Source organism: Gymnodraco acuticeps, unplaced genomic scaffold (genome assembly GCF_902827175.1).
Source record: "Gymnodraco acuticeps unplaced genomic scaffold, fGymAcu1.1, whole genome shotgun sequence".
In the NCBI taxonomy this organism is placed as follows: Eukaryota; Metazoa; Chordata; class Actinopteri; order Perciformes; family Bathydraconidae; genus Gymnodraco; species Gymnodraco acuticeps.
In genome coordinates this window covers 306,899-328,438 of record NW_022989785.1, presented here as the reverse complement: position 1 = coordinate 328,438, position 21,540 = coordinate 306,899, and the positions used below count along the sequence as shown (strand labels likewise).

The 21,540-nt window shown below is 43.7% G+C and overlaps 1 protein-coding gene across 1 annotated transcript; it reads left to right on the top strand.

The window, feature by feature from the left end:
• Positions 1–244: 244 nt before the first annotated feature.
• On the top strand, positions 245–10,216 carry si:ch211-234h8.7 (uncharacterized protein LOC561627 homolog). The gene is made up of 6 exons (XM_034221582.1): positions 245–454; positions 5,798–6,059; positions 6,796–6,939; positions 7,131–7,738; positions 7,839–8,019; positions 9,005–10,216. The coding sequence occupies exons 2-6, from the start codon at positions 5,837–5,839 to the stop codon at positions 9,391–9,393; spliced, it is 1,545 nt and encodes a 514-aa protein (XP_034077473.1). The 5' UTR covers positions 245–454; positions 5,798–5,836; the 3' UTR covers positions 9,394–10,216.
• Positions 10,217–21,540: the final 11,324 nt, after the last annotated feature.

The window sequence follows — 21,540 nt, the reverse complement described above, 5'->3', positions numbered from 1 at the left end:
CTTAAGTCATGTTCCGTCCTCCATACACAATACATAGGCCTACATAAATAAATAAAAAGTCCTCAGGCCAGCAGGCCACTTAGCAGGCCAGGCCATCGGGAAACCTCCCGGTCCTCCCGATGGCCAGTCCGGGCCTGTGTGTAGTGTGTACCCAGTGTGTGAATAAAACATTAGGCCAGAAATAGCGTTCAGGGACACTGAGGGGGCATTAGGACCCAGCAGCACAGATGCTCTTCCGCTCTGGTGATGGTCTGCGGGCAGACGTGCGGGGAGGGAGGAACGCAGCGCCGGTGCTGAGGCAGGAGGCTGGAGCTGGGACAGATACTGAGAGGCTGAGGCTGGGAGAGGGATAGAAGACGGAGGCAACAAGAGGGTCTGAGACAGGAGGCTGGGAGAAGGATAAAGACTGAGAGACAGGAGGCTGAGGAGGGACATCTCTATGCAGCATCAGCCGGTAAGAGACTCACATCACTGCGTGTGTTCTGACATCACTACAGATCACTGTGCTAGGGATGTACATCTCCATCACTGAGGCTGATGCGATGCGCATCTCGATACGTTGCCACGATACGATACATTAACGATACATTTGAAACACTAGGCGATGCGATACGATTCACCCCTGTTGTGATACAGTTCGATACGATTTGATTCAACATTATGCGATTTGGTGCGATACGATGCGATTCAACACGATGCAAAAATAATGATACTTCAATATGGTACGACAGAGGATTTTTGTTTTATTCCTTATATGCAGCAAATCATACATTAACAAAAAAGTGCTTTACATATTTGGTACTGCACATCCCATCATGCCGTTTATTTTTTTGCCTTTAAAAGCTCTCCAGAGTACAATTCTATAACACCTCACAGTCCACATCCAACAATGTAAGGATGCATTGCTCATGATTAACAATGTGAAAATAACAGCTACCATAGTGCAATGCCCATACAGCTGCCAGCCTGATGTGCTTAACACTCATTCATAGGCTAACTCACCAGTGAGCAGAAAGCAGTGGGTTCTATATGAACAATAAAGAATACAAAGAACCTTTCACAAACAGGTCTTTCATAACTGCTTACAGTAAGGAAGACATTTACATTATTATTGGCCGTCACAGGCTGCTGTAAACTAAACACCATCTCTCTGACAGAACTCCTCACTGAGTGATTTAACTCGTATGTCTAACTTTCAGGTTTCTCTTTTCAGCCGCAGACCCCATGTCGCCTCTTTATGTGCGTCGCTCAGTTCCTCGTACTACTTGTGTACTTTAAAGCGGCTCGGCATCGTTAACAATTTGCGAGCGATTTTTCAAGTTGACCGTCTGTAGTATATAGTGCCGCGCACATATACCATCAGGACGTTACTGATGGGGTGCGGCTGCGGAGTGATACTGTGTGTATGCAAGCCCGCATCTAGGACGGATCTATGTATCATGGCTGTAGACCTGTTAAGTAATAAAGATACCTCATACAAAGGTCTACGGATACCTTATTACTCTCCATGACCTGCGGTCAACTATATAGCATAAAGGACTATTACACCGTCTTTCTTGAACAATCCGAAGTGTTGCCAAACGTTTGATTTTTAGGTATTTTTCGGTGCGCTGTGTTTCTCTTTCTCCTCAACTTCCGTGTGTGTTGATAACTGAGACTCTCGGCCTCCGTAGTGGCAAAGCAAATATCGTCTCTACTGAGCGTTGACAAGATGAGGGAATTTTATATGAATGAATCGGTTTTTTACCGATGCAAAGACGCTACGCATTCGATGCATCGCGAGTTCAACGCGGTTCAACCCAAACTGTAGCCGATGTGCACTCTTTCAACCGGTGCACTCGCATCTTGAACGTTTATGCCGGTGCACCGATGCGAATCGGTGAATCTTAACATCTCTACTGTGTGCACAATGTTCCTGCGTACATATGAGTGCAAGTCAATATGGGGCCGGTCAGTGTGAGTGAAGCAGGAAGGCATCTGTCACAGCCACAGTGACACCTGACTATTAATAGCTACATAATTTCGCATAATTTGTCAATTTTGCTGTACCTTTATTAAAAAATGCCAGCGAACAGTGCATGTCGAGACAGAGTTTTGTGCCGAGGATCTTCCCCTGTATGGATGAAACTAGTCAAGACTGTATATTTAAGTTTCAAAAACTAAAACCTTTAATTTCTAGACCAGTAAATGCTTTTTTTCAATGACACTCAACATGTACATTGAAACTATCAAAACAAACACATACTTAAAATATACAACACACTTCTGAGAAGGTGAGTTTTGATGTGTGATTTCAACATGAACAGATGGGTGCAGTCATGGAGGGGTTTTGGTGAGGGATTACCAGAGGGAGGGGGCAGTGATGGAGAAGGCTCTGTCCGGCCATGTCCAGTGTCCTGTGAGGCGGAAACAGGATGTTCGCGTGAGAGGAGGATTGTGGTGATGGAGCAGGTCAGTGAGGTAGGAGGGGGCCTGGTTGTGGAGGGTTTTGTAAGTGAGGAAAAGGGCTTTAAAATGTATGCCTTGAGAGACAGGGAGAGAATGGAGAGAATGGAAGACAGGGGTGATGTAGCCGATGAGCATCAGAATTCTCGGTGTACTTTAGGAGTTTGGATTACGTGCCAAATGAATGCTGTCGTAGCAGTCGATTTTGCATGTGATGAAGGCATGGATCAAGGTTTCAGCAGCAGGAGAGGAGAGGGCAGTTCAGGTGATTTTGAGGAAGGATTGACTACCAATAGAAGAATAGTGTCGAAAGACAAGATTTCTAAGTGTAAGTGAATCCTGTGGGTGTGGTCTGGTCAAGTGAGAAATTGGGTTACGATTCACTTTGAAGGACATGATGGCACTTTATTTGGTGTAAGTATCTAGAAAGGACAGGGGAACTAAAGAACAGGTTGACGGGCTCCTAAAACATGAACCAACAGGATGTCGGCCATGACCCCCGACTCAGGGGGGACCCCTTCTTAAGAACTGATGAGACGGAACTAACCAGATGCCTTGCATGAAATCTGGCACAGGAACCAAAGAAATGTTGGACAGGCCCCGACACAGTAACTAACAACACATTTGACCCCTGACACAGGAACTATCAAGACTTTGGAGGGGACCTTGACTCAGGAACAGACTAGATGTTGAACAGGACCCTCAACACAGGAACTGACTAGATGTAGGACGGGAACCCATACACAGAAACTGACGAGACTTTGCATGAGACCTTTGACACAGACATTTACGAGATGTCAGCCAGAAGCCTAAACACAGCCCACATTGGAACATGGACAGGACCCGATTGGTACACTAGAAGGGACCAAAACTGAGACAGGACCATTTTTTAACAAGGCCACTGACACAGGTCGAGATGATGCCAGGACCCCCGACGCAGGATCTATCAAGACGTCAGCACTTTACGACACAGGAACTATCAAGACGTTCACTGGGGTGCCTGACACAGGAACTCCCAATTTGCTGGCCAGAACCCGCTACCCAGGATATGTCCATTGTGGTACAGGACTGCAGATATTCTGGGTTGCTTGGCCGCTTATACAGCTTCTAATATGTGCCTTTGTTTATCCTGTGAACGACAGAGCAAATTTCATACTGCTTGTGAAGTTACATAACATACCACATTTCAGTACATTAGCCTTTTGGGTCATTCTCAACTCATCCAAAAAGCAAATGTGTAATTTGCTGTTGGGAGGATATTTGAGGACTTCAAGCCACTACCGTCTGCTAATCTGAGAGTACCTGAGTTGTTTGCTGATGGGTGAAGCAGCCTCCATAACTAGATGTTTGGCACACAGTGTAACTTGAAGAGAGATGCAGAGGACGAATGAAACATATTTCCCCTGGGACTGACTGGGAACGTCACATTCCCGTTAGCATGAGGTGGGAAATGATCATGTTACCCAGAGACACTGGATTGTTGGCTGAATTGTCCTGAGCCCAGCTGGCATTTCCCACACAACTCAACCCCTTCAGCTCTTTAAGAGGTTGTAAATTAGCTGATAGAACAACTGGCTTTTTCCTCACTGAGCCAAAGTGACTTTAGTGCTTCGATCTGTAGATGTCTAGAGAGAATTGTCCCATGTTCTGGGACGAGGTGCTAAATTGTAGTTGTGGTGGTAAAAGCCATGTCTGGCTCCAGAGGCCAGGAACTATTAATCACACAGTGCTGTCCCATAACTAAGAATAAGATGGTGCAGTCCCAGTCATAATCGGTCACACTTGCTGCTCTGGTAACTGCTGGACTGGTTATACGGAAGCTGATGAGCTGAAATGTTAGAAACAGTTAAACTGCTATGGATGGAGTGTTCAGATTAAATCATACCAGTCCATTTCATGCGTAATAGTCTATAATCAGGTAATAGTGATTTATTCAAAACGGTAGCACAAAATATCAGTACGAACATTTTGAATAGGCCTATATAGAACCACCATATTTGATAAGTGGCTGAAAATCCTTCCATGATTGTCTGATTCCCATAGATGTTAGCTGCTGTTAAGGCACGTAAAAAATCTAATGAGTCGTTCTACATGTGTACTAGAAACGACTAGCTCTACTCTGCGGGACAAGAACACTGCTGTTTTTTTCTTCAATGCCTTACATGGATGAATGTTGAGGATGCTTAGTTTTCGCATTGGACACGTTAGCTTTTAGCCTCAACCTTATAGCATGTAGGCATCCTTTGAGCTTTTGCTTGTGAGCTACAGATGATCAAAGCGTTATTTTAGCCACCAGTTTCCACTGAGAATTAGATTTTGTCGCTTTAATGTGGCTGGTTAATGTGCAACTGTTATCATTGTACACAGTAAACAATGACACCAGTAGCAACAGCAACTATTCTTTCTATCCTTTTTATTCTCCTGTTGGATCATCTCATTTCTGTTGGAACTCCTGTCCCCTGCTCTGCCAACCAGTGCTGGTACACATGATGTGTCGCTGTGAAGACCTGTGAGGGGGGCCTCTCTGACCAACTGTTAGCATCATCCCTACCAACAGATAAAGTGCATAATGTTGCATCCTTTTTCTACACATCTGGGGCTCTAAGGGCAAACAATGTGAAGCTAAAGACAAGTGAACGTGTTAGTCAAAGTGGTCATGTTAAATGCTTCGCGTGTACAAGTTACGAACTCAGACACTTAGGATGTAGGACCCAATTGCAAGACCCGGGAGACAGAGGTAAAGTATTTGTAAGATACTTTATTTTCCAAAACAGCATTGAACAACAAAAAAGGTAACTATAAAATCTCTAGCCGAGATGACAAAAATAGAGAACAAAAAATGAAGGCGCTCACGTAGTGAGGAATCAAACTTTTCAAAAGCACAAGGAGCATAGACCTGACCATAGCAAGAGACCATAGCACACAGACCTGAACATGACAAGAGACGAAAACGAACTGACAGTGAACACTGGGAGACAGGGGAATTTAAACAGGGTAACAAGACACAGGTGGGAACAATCAGGGGCGGGACTGATGCTGATTAGCACAGGAGACACAGAAGGGGTGACAGGTGAAAACAATCAGGAAATTAGACACACCAGGGAAACTAACGACAGACAGGAAAACACAGGGAAAAAAGACCAGACAATATACAGGGAGGAAAACATGACAAGGAGAACAGAAAAACACCCACTACCAGACACACAAACTTAAAACCGTGATAGTACACTTTGGATTACTGAGTTCTAACTGCTGATGGCCCATATTATCATGACAAAAACGTTGCAGAATGAACTGTACTTCAAGAGAAGCGCAAGAACACTGCTTGTTGTGATTTTCTTTTTCTTTTTAGATTCTCTGTGTACTTCCATTGCAACAGCCCTAGAGCACCATGGGCGGCACGGCGGTGGAGCAGGGTCCAGGGGGGGTGAAGGCTCCAGATGGCGGGTGGGGCTGGGCGGTGCTGGTCGGCTGCTTTGTCATCACAGGTTTCTCCTACGCCTTCCCTAAAGCAGTCAGTGTGTTCTTCAAAGAGCTCATCAGGGAGTTCGATGTCGGGTACAGCGACACGGCCTGGATCTCCTCCATCCTGCTGGCCATGCTCTACGGCTCCGGTAGGTCACAGCATATTACACACACAGCACCTATACACAGTATAATATACACACAGTTAAATACACATACAGCACGAAACAAAGCAACACAATACACACAGCACTATACACACAGTATAACCCATACACACTACAGTACACACAGCTCAATGCATATACAGGATAATACAAACAAAGTACAAGACATACAGTACAATACACACACAGTACAATATACACACATTACAATATACACAATACAATACAAAGACGGTACACACACAGTATTATAAACACACATGGTGCAAAATACACAGTACAGTATACAGACAGTACAATATACACAGAATACGATGTACAATACATAAAGTACAACATATGTACAATATACATGCAGTAAAATACATATACAGTACAATACAAATTGTAAAATACAATACATATACTGTACACTCAAGGCACTCCAAATACACACATGTATGTACACATGAGAGTATATTGTTTTTCATCTAACTCTCGACCAGAATGTTAATACCAGTAAGTTGATTTTCAAAATGTGTACCTGTGTATTAAGATTATTATAAAACGAAATACTTGTTCATATTACTATATTATTATCGAGTACATTGTATGATTGAGCTAAATAGTGTTACATGTCATAACAAGTACAACTGGTTTTCTCTTTCTCTCTTTGAGGTATTTGTCAGGCCCGTATACTTTCTGCTTGACTCACACACAGTCTATTCCTCTTCATCAGGTCCTCTGTGCAGTGTGCTGGTGAACCGCTTCGGCTGTCGTCCAGTGATGTTGGTGGGAGGCATCCTCGCTTCTCTGGGAATGATCCTGGCCTCCTTCTCCACCAGCATTATCCACATCTACCTCTCTACTGGGGTCATAACAGGTTTGATGCTCTGCTGACATTTCTCCTGAACAAACCTACCATACTTAGTCATTCAAGCTGACATAAAGTATAAAGTATTTTAGAATGTGACACATCTATAAGAACACATCCCCTACAAAACAAGACAGTTGAATGCATGTTTGCCTAAAGAAAGTCAAAGAATATAAGGAACTTGTTTTCCTTTGCTGCAGGTTTGGGGTTAGCCCTGAACTTCCAACCATCGCTCATTATGCTAAACCGCTACTTCAGTGAGAAGCGTCCCCTGGCCAATGGGCTCTCAGCAGCAGGAAGCCCTGTGGCCCTGTGCTGCCTCTCTCCACTGGGCCAGGTTCTCCAGTACCAGTACGGATGGAGGGGGAGCTTCCTCATCTTGGGTGGCATTCTACTCAACTGTTGTGTGTGCGCGGCCCTGATGCGGCCTTTGGTTGCTCCAAAGACGCTCAAGTCTAAGGAGCTGGAACAGGACAATGAAGAAGAAGCAGAGAAGAAGAAGCCCAAAGCCAAAATGCTGGACTTCTCTGTGTTCAAAGACCGGGGCTTTGTCATCTACACCGTGGCGGCGTCCATCATGGTGCTGGGACTCTTTGTGCCGCCGGTGTTTGTCGTGAGCTATGCTAAGGAGCTGGGGAATGAGGACACCAAATCAGCGCTTCTGCTCTCCATCCTGGGCTTCATTGACATGTTTGCACGGCCCACATGTGGTCTGATAGCTGGAATGAAATGGGTGCGTCCTCGTTGCGTCTACCTCTTCAGCTTTGCTATGATCTTCAACGGAATCACTGACCTCATTGGATCACAGGTTGGTAATGGTTAACTCGTTATCAACTGGAAAGTCTGGTTTCAAAGCTAACCCTACATTTAGATTGTCCTTTACAATTCGTGTCACGATTTGTCCCCAGGCCAACGACTACACAACGCTGGTGATCTTCTGCATCTTCTTTGGCCTCTCCTACGGCATGGTGGGGGCCCTGCAGTTTGAGGTTCTCATGGCAATAGTTGGTACAGAGAAGTTCTCCAGTGCCATTGGCCTGGTGCTGCTTATGGAAGCCATCGCTGTGCTAGTGGGGCCGCCTGCTGCAGGTCAGTCAGCACAGAGCCTACAACCCATAAATGTTTTCTAACCTTCATTATCTTTATTCAAAGTATTTCCCATTTGAGATATAGAAAGGGGCCAAGACAGCATTGTGAAGTTTAGATAAAAGAGCAAGCAACAGACTGAAAAACACCTGCAAATTACATTGTTATCTTTTTAATTAGCAGTGTCTGTTCCAGGACATGTGCAATTAGTGGTTAGATAGTCTCTAATCCTGTTTTATTTTCCATGCAAGTAAAGTAGTATTATTTAATGTGTCTCTGTTGCTCACACCAAGATCAAGGTGCAAAAACATTAAAAGCACTTTCTTAATAAACATAACGAGTTTTAGTAATGACATACAGCATCTGTCCACATGACCGCGGGTTGCAGCTACTGACTTTGGAGTCCATTGAAAACAGGAACAAGTAGGCAATTTGTGTGATGGGCTTTTGTAGTTGAGCCTTTTTGGGGTTTTATATTGTCAGATACAGCTAGTACTGGAGATAATATTAGTTGTTACAACTAGGGAAATTATTAAACATGAACTCTTATCAGCTACTAAAAGGCCAAAACGGTGTCATCTAGTGGCGCCAAAAGAAAGGATTTTAACAGTGAACTCCCAAGGTGTTGCTTCCCTAGAGTCCACTGGGTGCTTGGAACGTCAACCATGCACTGATTGCTCAAAGCTCGCCAAATTAGTTTCAGTTCATTTAGGTAAACGCAGACAGAAACAAAACCATAATACTTTATTGGGGAGGATTATTATTCACAAGTCGTTGAACAACACCCTAATACATTCAGTTTCATGAAGAATAATTAGCTTCAATTAGATTAGTGACAAGCTACAGTATTCGATTGCTTAACAATATCAGACCAAACCAAAATCCATGCACCTATCCATGTGTTCCTCTCCTCTGTTATTCAGTACACAGTTAGGCCATGTTTGGTAACCTAAGTAATCCTCTCATCTGTCTCCTCCTTCTCTGTCAGGCCGGCTTCTTGATGCCACCCATAACTACATGTGGATCTTCCTGCTGGCAGGATGCGAGGTGGTCCTGGCAGCTGTGGTCCTGGCTACATGTAACTTCCTGTTTATCAAGAAACAGCCCTCAGCATCAGCAGACAAGCTTGAGAACATCACAGTGACAGAGGAGTGCAGCAAAGGTCCAGACGTCAATGACGAAGAAGAGAAGGGAGCAAGAGAGGAGCAAGAAAAGGAGACAAAGGAGGAGTTGAAGGAGAAAGAGGAAACAGACAAAGAGAAAGAAGAGAGGATCAGGCCAGCAAGTTTAATAGTGGACTCACAGGAAGTGGAAAAGTTCTTGAAAGAGCCAACACAAAATGGAGACATGGCCAACAGTCCTGAGACAAGCCTGTGATTGGTCATGCAGGGGGCCCATACCTGTTTTATAACCCCCCAACAGTGAACTTTGAACACTGTTAGATAGTTGTGCTTTCCTTAAATTGAGTGTTTAATCCAGATGTCAATCAAATCAAGTTTTATTTATATAGCACATTTAAAAGCGATTTTTGGTCGAGCCAAAGTGCTGTACATGTAATAAAAACACTTTACTACAATCACAATAAAAGACAATAATTTACAACAGAAATATAAAAAACAAAAACACAGGGAGTAGTCAGGTGTCATGCTCTGCTCTGACTAGAAGGCCAGAGAGAATGGCTGTTTTATCGCTACCACCGCCATAAGAAATAGTAATAGTAAGAGTTACGTCAGCAATATTTCATCACTAAATGTTATAAATGTGGTGCAGCACTGGCTTGTGGATACAGTTTTTATCAAAAGTTTTATTTTGAATTAACCAGCAACTAAAGATATGGGTGATTTTGATGATATTCTGAATTCATAGTGTCAGCAAATACCATGAAAAGAGATTAATACAGTTGCTTATGAGATTTTAGCTGGAGAAATAATTGTATTGTCTATCTTCCCAGTTAAATCAACAATCGATGTATCTTACTGAACCCTGTTACATTCAAATGTGGAGCAGTTATCCTCATATTAGATATAGATTCATGCGTGTTCAAAAGGTGACCGTCAATATGTGAACCTTTGTGAAAAGTTTGACAGACTCAGTGGCGAACCGTGTCTATCACAACTGGACCTTCTGTCCACACACACACCCCCTGCCGCCGCAGCCGCCCCCCCCCCCCCCCCGCGGCATTATAATGTCCGTCTTTTCACTGAATTGTCGTCTTGAAAAGGGTACCCACAACAATTCCGCAACAACTTCATCTTCACCTGTTGCACTTGTCATTTCAACGTTAAAAACAATAAAACGGCATGAATTGCTTCGTCGCATTCATAGATCCTCTGGCCGTTTCTCAATCTCGACTATACTGGCTTCCAAGCCAATATTTCAAGGATGCTACGTCATCGAGTGCCGCCGAAGGACTGTTCCAATCTCCAGCATACTTGGAATTCCACCGAGGCCGCGTCCTTGGTTTGGGGGAAATTTCGAGGCTGCACATGGGTAGACTTCGCGTCCTTAAAATCCCCACAATGCTTTGCGCACGGACCAATTTCCCCAAATCTGTGGTGGAAAATGTAAGGCGGGGCCTCTCATATGACACACACCTGCACACTTGCTAGCCTGTTCCACTCTTCGTTTTCCGAATGCCAGGAAGGATTCTTGCCTAGCTTCTGAAGGAAGTGACTCGGAAGACATGTGCTACCAAGCAAGCGTACTCGCGATTGAGAAACTCCTCTGTCTCGAGCCAGTTAACTATCGGGCCTACTAGCGGGTAACTAGAGTACCCTGGAACCGAGGGAAACTCTGAAAGAATACGCCCATTGGCTACAAATCAATATATGATTGGTTGATCAAACTGTCAGTCCAAACGTACGCTCTCATTCACTGCAACGGCCAGGGCATTCTATCAAGGATGTAGAATACCTTGGTGGTTGAAGGATATAGGCCGTTTCTCAATCTCGAGGATTCTGGCTTCCAAGCCAATATTTCAAGGATGCTACGTAATCGAGTGCCGCCGAAGGATTGTTCCAATCTCTAGCATACTTGGAATTCCATCGAGGCCGAGTCCTTGGTTTGGGGGAAATTTCGAGGCTGCACATGGGTAGGCTTTGCGTCCTTAAGATCCCCACAATGCTTTGCGCACGGACCAATTTCAAAAACCCTTGCGGAGAATTGCTGAACCGACGCAGCACACATTTAAATGTAAGTATAGTGGCGTAGAACATGTGTTGGTAAATATGTTACATTTGTTTGTTATTACCAAAAATGTGTTCCGTGAAAGTAAAGCAAGTTCATAATTAGATAGACATCGTGAGGTATTTATTTTCGGTACAGTGTATGTTGAAACCGTTAGAGAGAGAGTGGCACACTTCTTAGCCTGTTCCATTCTTCTTCGTTTTCCGAAGCCGTGGCTTGGAAGCATACTTGCTTCGTTTCTGAAGGAAGTGACTTGGAAGTACGCGACTACCAAGCCAGCATCCTCGCGATTGAGAAATGGCCATAGAGTGGCGAAGTCCCTCCCCTTCCGGTGGACCTCCATGGGACCTTATTTCGAAAAAATTATGTATTGAAGTCAATGGAGAGAGAAAGATTATCTTTCGATCCCGTTTGAATTGTGCCACGAATTACACATATGATGTTTGTCAATTTAAAAGATAATTTTGCAAGTCAAAAAGAAAAAAATGTGTCGTAAAACTGTGAAGTAACACATTTAAAACGCTCAATGAACTACATCTCTGGTCTCGCAGAACAACACACGTCACCAAGATGGCCGTCACTACTGTCTTGTCAACAAAACGATTGACTACCCCTCACTATCACCACAATGAAACACGTCCTGAAGAATGTCATGCAAAGCTGCCTGCCTGCCTTCCTTTGATTCTCTCTGAACTGCCTGGTCTTTTTAATGTTTAATGTCAACCATTTGTGCAGATAGCATGAAGTAGAAAAGATCGCCGATGCTAGCGTTAGCATTTCTCTCCCGGGCTTAAATTGTGTATTATAGAATGATCACACCGGTGACAGTAGGCTACTCTTTACGAAGGGTTCACGAAATATGACTACTACTCTTACTGTTTAACATTTTGGGTTACTTGATGTTACTTAATATTAAGGCTAATAAAAATGACAAGGCTGTAATGCTAACTAACGTGCTAGCTAGGTAGCTAACTTTATCCAGCCACTCCTGGTCCTTTCATCAGACGGGAAGCGAAAGAACGAGCAAGACCCATTGCTGGTATGATAAAACCTGGTACTAAGCACACAGGCATCTTGTTAAAGTTATCTTATCTTAGCCAGCGCCATATAGATAGCTAAAATCAGCGCCATATTAGATATAATCTATCTCTTAGTGGAGGAAAAACAATTGTGACATCACTTACGCAACTCTGGGATTTGTAGTCTTTCTAGTTGCGTATTTTTCATAGTCTTATATTTCAACAGTTTTACGACAAACTGTGACTTTGATTATTTTTTAAGATTGACAAACATCATATATGTGTAATTCATGGCACAATTCAAACTGGATCGAAAGATACATTTTCTCTCTCCATTGACTTCAATACATTATTTTTCCGAAATAATGTCCCATGGACCGGAAGTAGATGGGCGTGACTTCGCCACTCTATTCTACCCACAGACCCAGAACGAGATCTGATTGGTCACAAAACCACTGAAATGCGTAGTGCATGGTCCGAGAAGGACAAACAAATCAACGTAACACTGTAATATTACAGATCAACAACACAGATACCATTCTCATTTATTCATTTTATTTAGATAATTAAATCAATTTTTTGTTTGTTTTATCTGAGTGTTCCAGGGTATTCTCTGAATACCTTGAAGGCCCTGACGGCCCGCCACAGACTTGATGTCTTTGGACCTATTCTACCCTTAACTATCTGGGTCACCATCTAGAAACGACCCCATACAGTACAAGACTAGCAGGCTAACAGCTAACACTAGCTAGCCACAATTTGTTACAAGGAGTTAGTCGATCCCCAGCTAGTTATCAGACATGCTAACTGCCAAAAGCAAGGCTCTGATGTACTCTATCAGGATAGGCCAGGTTCAGCAATAAATAAAGGTGGATGAGCATTACAATTTGGTAGAAGTCGAACTGCTTGGTTTTATGTAAAAAACAATGCAGTATTGGCTGTTTTAGGAAATGACAAAAGTTATAGTTTTGAAGATCTGAAGGAGGTACCAATGGGCTTTGAGCTGAGAGCCACATACAAACAGTGTGTTTGTGAAAGTATTGAGTGATGGATTAATACACTGTTAGTTTTAGTCTTCTCATGTCTGCTTTTTGAAGGAGTGAAAACAGCTCAGTCGCGTGAGGAATAACTCCTTTCCATTGTTGCTTAAAGGTCCCCTATTATACTGTTTTTCATCAATATATAATAGGTCTCAGATATATACAAAACATGTCTCTGAAGTGTTTGTCTGAAATACCAAACAGATCATTGCAGCATCCCATAATCCCCTCTGTTTCAGCCCTGTTTCAATAGTGCTGATTCTCTGTCTGTTACTTTAGATGAAAATAAGGAGCCACTCCCCGTCCCTCTGAGAGATATTTGGTTAAAAAGAACTCAATAGCCGCTTTCACACCAAGTACTTTGCCGTACTTATGGCGCGTTTCCACTGCAGCGGGGTCCCGTTTAAGCGTCCCTAAGCGTCCTCGCTCTGGCCTCGGGCTGCCTCGCTGGCCAGCCCAGGCCGTGGCGCATTTCCATTACAGTTTAGGACCGGGGTAGCAACGCAGTGTAGGCGGGGCGATCGGCTTTGTTTTTGTTCACATTTTGAGTTGTTCCGTCGAGCTCCCGCTGGATTTGATCATCCCCAATGAGATGTAGGAACGTCGTCACCTCCTCGGTCGACCACGGTGTGCTTTTCTTAGAAGTAGCCATTTTTGTAGCTCCTCCGTTTACAAAATGCTGTGTATAAAAATGCTGCAAGCTTGCTTCTAGATATATATGCGACGCTAGGGATGAACTCGCGCGCAATCTTGTGACGATTCTCTCTGACCAATCAGCAGTCGAGAGTGTTGACGTCACTAGTTCAGCCCTGGCCCTGGTCTGAGGGAACCACGATTTTATGAGGCCGGAAAAAGAGGGAAAAAGTACCCGCTGGCCGGTACTAGGCTATATGGAAACGCCACCAAAAACCGGCCTGGCCGCTTGAGGACGGTTAAGGACGCTTAAACGGGGCTACCCGCTGCAGTGGAAACGCGCCATTAGTGCCGGCACTTAGTACCCCAGGCACTAAGTACCCCAGGGCACTAAGTACCAATCGCGTTCACACCGGAATAAGTTCCCTGAGGGAAGATTACGCAAATCAGCCGCTGACGTCACTTCTTCTTCTTCTGCTTTGGGTTTACTGGCAGGCCGCAAACAACTTAACGGCGTATACTGCCACCCGAAGTCCCCGGCCGGAAGTCCCCGGAGTTGGGGACTGGCTTCAGTAGAAGCTGCTGTTTTTTTTTTTTGTGTTGCCATAAATTATTCTCTCTCCGTTGGTGTGTGGGTCTAAAACTAATGCTAATAATGCTAATGCCACAAAACTTTTCAGAGTTTTACGGGCGTGGTTTGCAATTCGCCCAGCCAATAGAAATTGGTACTTTTTTGGTACCAGGATAGTACCACCTCTCTAGCAGGCACTAAAAATGGGGGTAAAAGTTCCCGGCACTAAGTACTCTTTTTGGTCTGAACGCGACATAAGGGGTACTAGCGGAACTAAATGGGAAAAGTACGGGGAAAAGTACTCTGGTGTGAACGCGCCTAATGGTGCTCTAGGAGGAGATTCAGGTGATAAGGGGGGGGGGGGGGGGGGGGGGGGGGGGGGGGGGGGGGGTGGGGGTGGGGGGGGTGTACCTTGGTGGGTTATTGGCTAATGGTTACACAATCCAAAAAATCGTTATAACATCACAAAGTGGCCAAAATCTGATCAGCAAATTTTCAGACAGGTTTTTATATAAATGGATAAGGACAAAAAGTGAGCGAATATTTTTTCCTGAAACTTTCATAATCTCTTTACACAGAGGGGACACATGTTTATGTATAAAATACATGAAAAAGTGGATTTTGCATAATAAGTGACCTTTAAAATGGTTAATGTACGCTTTGAAAATGAGTTGCTGTCATCAAAGTACAAATGTCTCCCTGTGCTGTCTGTGCTTAACAGTTAAGGATGACTCAATGATGAAGTGACAAGTGGTTTCCGTTGTGTCAGTAATTAATGCTTGCTAATGGTTGCTAAGTGTATGGAGTGTAAGTGTTTAAAGATTGTTGCTGCTTTGGTGGAAGCTTTATGATTCCTCCTCAGGTTGTAAGCATTGTCTTCATTACCACGGCCCATTAGTCTAGCACACAGTCTTTAAGTGAAGTGTTTAAACATGTGTTTAAAGTGTTTTCCCTACACAGCTCTCACAGAGTGTAGTATAGAGGAGGGATCACTTTGTCCCATAATTGTCCCACAATGCAATACACTTGTTCTAGTACAGCAGGCCAAACATGTTCCCTGTTATTAGTGGTGCACATCATATTAAAACACAGCAGCTGGGTGGGTGAGTCAGTCTCCATGGTGATGGGTGAATAACGAGTGGGACTTGAAGTGTCACTCATCTTAGTAAAGACACCTCATGTCTTCATTTTATCATTCAACAGAGATACTTTCAAATTCAATATTGTATTTATTTTCATATGATATAGGTTATTTTATCTAAGGTAAGTCCATGTGTTTAGCTGAATATCATGCTCTCTATTAGCTTTATATTGATCTGTCTGTTAAATGTGACTCACTGTGATTTCAATGTACAGTATATGTGTGTATGTGTGACACAAAGCCACAGCCAATGTATTTTAGAATGTGAAAGAAAAGCTCACAAGCTATAAAAGCAGCTGCTTTAACTATAAATAAAAAATTTAAATACAAATTCCTACTGAATGTTCCTGATAGAAGTCCAACGCTACATTACTTTCATTTGAGCATATTGGTTTCTGTATGATGCTGTAAAAGACAGATTCAGTATCCATAATGCAATAAGACTGAAATATTCTGAAAGAAAAACATCTGTTAGCCGAAAGTTGTAAAATGTAATTGTAAATGAAGTCGGATTCCTGTGTCTTTAATTAGCAATATTTGCAAACCTGTCAATGTATAAGCTGCTCTAATAAATGTGTCAAATGCAGTGGCGAACCGTGTCTATCACAACTGGACCTTCTGTAGACACACACACCCCCCCGCCGCCACCGCGGCATTATAATGTCCGTCTTTTCACTGAATTGTCGTCTTGAAAAGGGTACTCACAACAATTCCGCAACAACTTCATCTTCACCTGTTGCACTTTTCATTTCAACGTTAAAAACAATAGAACGGCATGAATTGCTTCGTCGCATTCTAGATCCTCTGTCTCGAGCCAGTTAACTAGCGAGCCTTCTGGAGTACCCTGGAACCGAGGGGAACTCTGAAGAATACGCCCATTGGCTACAAATCAATATATGATTGGTTGATGAAACTGTCAGTCCAAACGTACGCTCTCATTCACTGCAACGGCCAGGGCATTCTATCAAGGATGTAGAATACCTTGGTTGAAGGATATTCTACCCAGAGACCCAGAACAAGATCTGATTGGTTGCTTTCTTTTCTAACACAAAACCACGGAAAGCGTAGAGCATGGTCCGAGAAGGACAAACAAATCAACGTAACACTGTAATATTGCAGATCAACACAGATACGATTCTCATTTATTCATTTTATATACATTTTATTACATTTTATTTATATAATTAAATCGATTTTTTGTTTGTTTTATCTGAGTGTTCCAGGGTATTCTCTGAATACCTTGAAGGCCCTGACGGTTCGCCACTGGTCAAATGAGGTGCCTGTATTCAAGTTAACCTTCATTTAAAGTTGATAATACAGTGATTCACTTCTTTAAAAGGTCTTTAAAGAAAATGTGTGAATGAGGATGTCTGGAGTTTCGTAACACATGCAAAACAAAACATAACATAGTTGTATATTGAATAGTAAATGAATCCTTGAAACCGATTATCTGACAGTATACTCATTGTCTTGTCGCTAGAACGCATGCAGGGCTCTTACTTGTAATGAAGTATTTTTCATGCTTCCATTCAGTGCTGGAATTGGGCCGGTACTCACCGGTACGCAGTACCGGCACTTCTGGTTCTGACCCATGGAGTACCGGCACTTCTTGCTCAGTACCGGCATGCTGGCGGTACTCCGGTACTCATGCACCGTGCCAGTACTCAACACTCTCCCCGCCGTTCTTATTATATATCCATTATGGATGTGCTGGAATTGGGCCGGTACTCACCGGTACGCAGTACCGGCACTTCTTGCTCAGTACCGGCATGCTGGCGGTACTCCGGTACTCATGCACCGTGCCAGTACTCAACACTCTCCCGCCGTTCTTATTATACATCCATATATATATATACAGCCGCCCGGTACTCAGTAGATGCGTCATGAGGTGCCGAACGGACATTCTCATCGCTCTAACCGCTGGAGTTTCACAGCGGCTGTCAGCTGTTTACTCCTGTCATTCAAACAGAACGTGTTGGAGAGGGGGCGGGGCTTATCTTCTCCATGTAAATACTGTGGTGGAAACGACTATGTCAAAATTAACCGATTTGACCGTGATTTAATAGTAATACACGTTTCAAAATAATAATAATAATAATAATGCCGAAGTAACAACATACTGAAAACTGTTAGTAAAACCATGTTTTAATGCTTTACAATTTACATACCTAGATGCACGTGTGTTGTGTTTATGCAGTGCAACTCCCACCCAGTGGGTGGCTATGTAGAGTGATAGAACAGAGCAGGCACGCCCCCGAGAGAAGGAAAGCAAGTCACGTCACAAATTAGCATTTCTAAAATGTTAGCATGGATTAATAAAAGTGCAAAAAGACAGCGGTTGTCGCCGGAAGAAACTTCAAATACAGAGAATGCTGTGCCTGTGTTGGAAATTGTGTCTGATGGGGAGCTTTCTTTGGTTGATCCTCCTGCTCCAAGTTCTAGTGCATTAGCATTAGCACTAGCTCCGCCGCCTCCTCCAGAGCCTCTAACGTTAGCTGCTGCTGGCGCAACTGCCACCACCAACACCGGGCAAAGCGATGCACCTGACTGCTGGACAACGGACCAGGCAGGGTCGGCGTCATGGGGGGTCATTCGCGGGCCATGCCCCCCCAAATGAGTCACTGTGCCCCCCCAACGCAGGGTTGGCAAGCCTTGCCACTTTGCCGTTTTTTCTTTTTTTAATCATATAAGTGAAAACGTTTCTACTAAAGGTTTTTTGTGTGAAATACATCAGAAATAAAGAATACAAATATAAAACACAGCCTGAGGTGTGCTCACTGCTGCTCTCTGATTGGTGTGTTGCTTGACCAATGACCCCCGACCTTTTTTTTGGTTATCATTACGTGGCTGTGTGTTTAGATGAAAGCCCAGTGGCGATCTGTTCATCTGTTGTACTGATTATACAGTGTTTCATTCAAGCTCGGCTCTGTGTGGCACTCGAGCGCATTTTGTGAGTGCGCGAGTGGTAACGTGGAATGTTGTTAGCATCTGGTTAGCTAGCTATGCTAACGGATATAAAGTGCTGTTTCTACACCAAGGTGGAGGAGAGTCCTCTCCTGTCAGACTGAGAGGATCTTATAACGTCAGCTCAGTGAGGTAAGGACTCTCTCAGTGTTTAGATAGTTCACTTTAGTGTAAATTATCTCAGTGGGTCTCAAACGGTTTGGTCACCATTTATGTAAGTATTTTCGAGGAATACCTTTATATGATCATTATAGTTGTTAAAGAGAGAATACATGAAAAACGGGTATGAAATACTATTGGACAGTAACACAAGAATACAGTTTTAAAGGGGAATGATTAGTAAAATATCCATAAAGAAAAAGTAAATCTGTGTACAGTTGTGTTTCATATGGATGCTGAGAGGTGTAGGCTATCCATAGATCTCTTCATTTTGCTCTCAAAGTGCACCAGATTGATGCATTTAACTTCAATATTTTAAAAATAATCTTCCCGGGGGAGCATGCCCCCAGACCCTCCTAGAGGTTAGGTCCACTCCCACCTAAAACATGTTCACATGGATAGGATACTAAATACATTTGCATACTTTTTATATGGTGGCCTATGTCCATATCAAATCAAATCAAGTTTTATTTATATAGCACATTTTTCAACGATTTTTGGTCGAGCCAAAGTGCTGTACATATAATAAAAAATACCCTACAGTAAAGACACTTTACAACAAATACAACAGCACAGTTTGTGCAGAATATCAGTATGAGAAAACGACACCCTCTGTCCTTATATGTTTCTGTTTTGGTGGTCGTGCCACAACCGTGCATGTCTGCACAGGTCATAGGTGCTCTATACAATAGCACTACACTCCTGCAATGTGTGTGAAAGACAATAGACTTTACAGCATGTTTTTTTAAATTGAAGTTGCGTTGGTGTTTGTGTGTTGGTTGTTGACGGCAGTGTGTGCCCCCCCTTGGTAAATGATTGCCACCCCATTCGATTTGTTCTGGAGCCGACCCTGGGACCAGGTGCAATATTTTTGCAAGACCAATGCATGGCTCCTTCTTAAAGATAAGAAGCTAGGATGTCGGATATGCAGAGATGTCAAATCTTTGGGAATACACACTGGACAAGGACTGAAACTGTCAACTGAATGGGGTGAGTGTGCAGTGTCTCATTTCGGTGTTGACAAGGGCAAACAACAAGCTAGCCTGAGAAAAAAAATCAAAGAACATAAAGAATCACAAGCCCATGTAAAAGCTGCTGACATCCTTACATCTGCTTCACGTGAAACTATTCAACATCAAGTGCAGTCTATGCATAAATCTGAATTAGACACCACTATCAGAGTTTTTCGAACGGCATATAAAATTGGCAAACATAGCCGGCCATTCACAGACATGCCAATTGATTTGAATGTACAGAAACTGAATGGGCTGAACGTGGGCAGGGTTTTGCACTCCAATAAAACCTGTGGCGAAATCATCGACCACATAGCTCATGAGCTGAAGAAAAAAATGGCAAAAGACATTACAGAAAACCAAAGAAAACTCTGTGTTTTGGTCGATGAATCTACCACTAATAGTGGTAAAACGGTGCTTGTTGTGTGTCTACGCTCAGCATTAGCTGATGCTGAGCCCGAAACGTTTTTTTGGGAGCTGATCGAGTTGGATGGAACAACGGCTGATGACATCACAAAGGCGTTAATGGAGTGTCTTGGAAGAGATTTTAACGAGGACTTTTTAGGTCAGTGTTTCGTTTCTTTTGCATGTGATGGGACTTCAGTCATGCTAGGGAAGAGAACAGGCGTTGCTACCCAGTTGTGTAGTAAATTCCCAAGCCTGTTTGTGTGGCACTGCTCCAATCATCGTCTAGAGCTGGCAGTTGGGGATGTGGTCAAGGAGGTCTCAGGGCTTAATCATTTCCAGATCTTTTTTGACAAACTCTATTCCTTGTTCCATGCCTCCCCCAAAAATCAGAGGCAGTTAGCGCAGTGTGCGCAAGCAGTCGGACAGCGTCTCCTGGTGATAGGGCGTGTTTTGTCCATCCGCTGGGTGGCTTCAAGTGAAAGGAGCGTCAGAGCAGTCTGGGAAAACTACCGAGTGCTTCATGATCACTTCACAAATGCTGCAAACGACACGAGCAGGGATTCCAGAGACAGAGCAAAGTACAAGGGCCTGGATGATGTGCTCACATCTGCAACGTTTGTCAGCAATCTGGGACTGATGTACGATGCGCTCACAGAGCTCAGCGACCTCTCTCGGCAACTCCAAAAAAGAAAGATGACACTGCCTACAGCAGATAGGCTCTTAACTCGAGAAATACGAGTTTTTGAATCCATGGTCACCATGCCTGGCCCACACATGACTACAGTTCATACAGCTCTAGCTGAGAAGTCCTTCAAGGGTGTTGCCCTGCGTGAGAATTGCAGGCTTGTACAGATTCATGCAGGTCAGTTTTTCCGCAGTATGGTAGAGAATCTGAGACACAGAATGACTTCCACAACGTCCTCTCATGTCAGCACAAGAGAAATCCCATTACATGGCCGGGAGGCCCGGGACAATCAGCTAATCCAGGACATGAAAGTTATCCATCCTGGAAGTTGGCCTGAAGAGGAGTTAGACGTACAGTATGGGGACGTAGAGGTGCTACATTTGTGCGAAGTGCTGAAAGTGGACAGAAGAGAGACTGTTCAGGGCTTTCGCGAATACAAGGAAACCAGGGCATCCTGTACACCTGCTGCCATGGAGCCTCTACTGAAAGCAGTCCGAACCATCGCTGTCTCCACTAGTGAGTGTGAGCGGACATTCAGCTGCATGAACGATATCCTTACTGCAAAAAGGAATGCTCTCTCTGTCAGCCGACTGTCCAGCCTGGTTTTCATTAAATGTAATGGACCATCACTAGGACAGTTCAATCCGGAACAGTATGTGAGGTCCTGGCTGGCAAAGGGAAGGAGAAGTGCTGATGAAAGAGCCT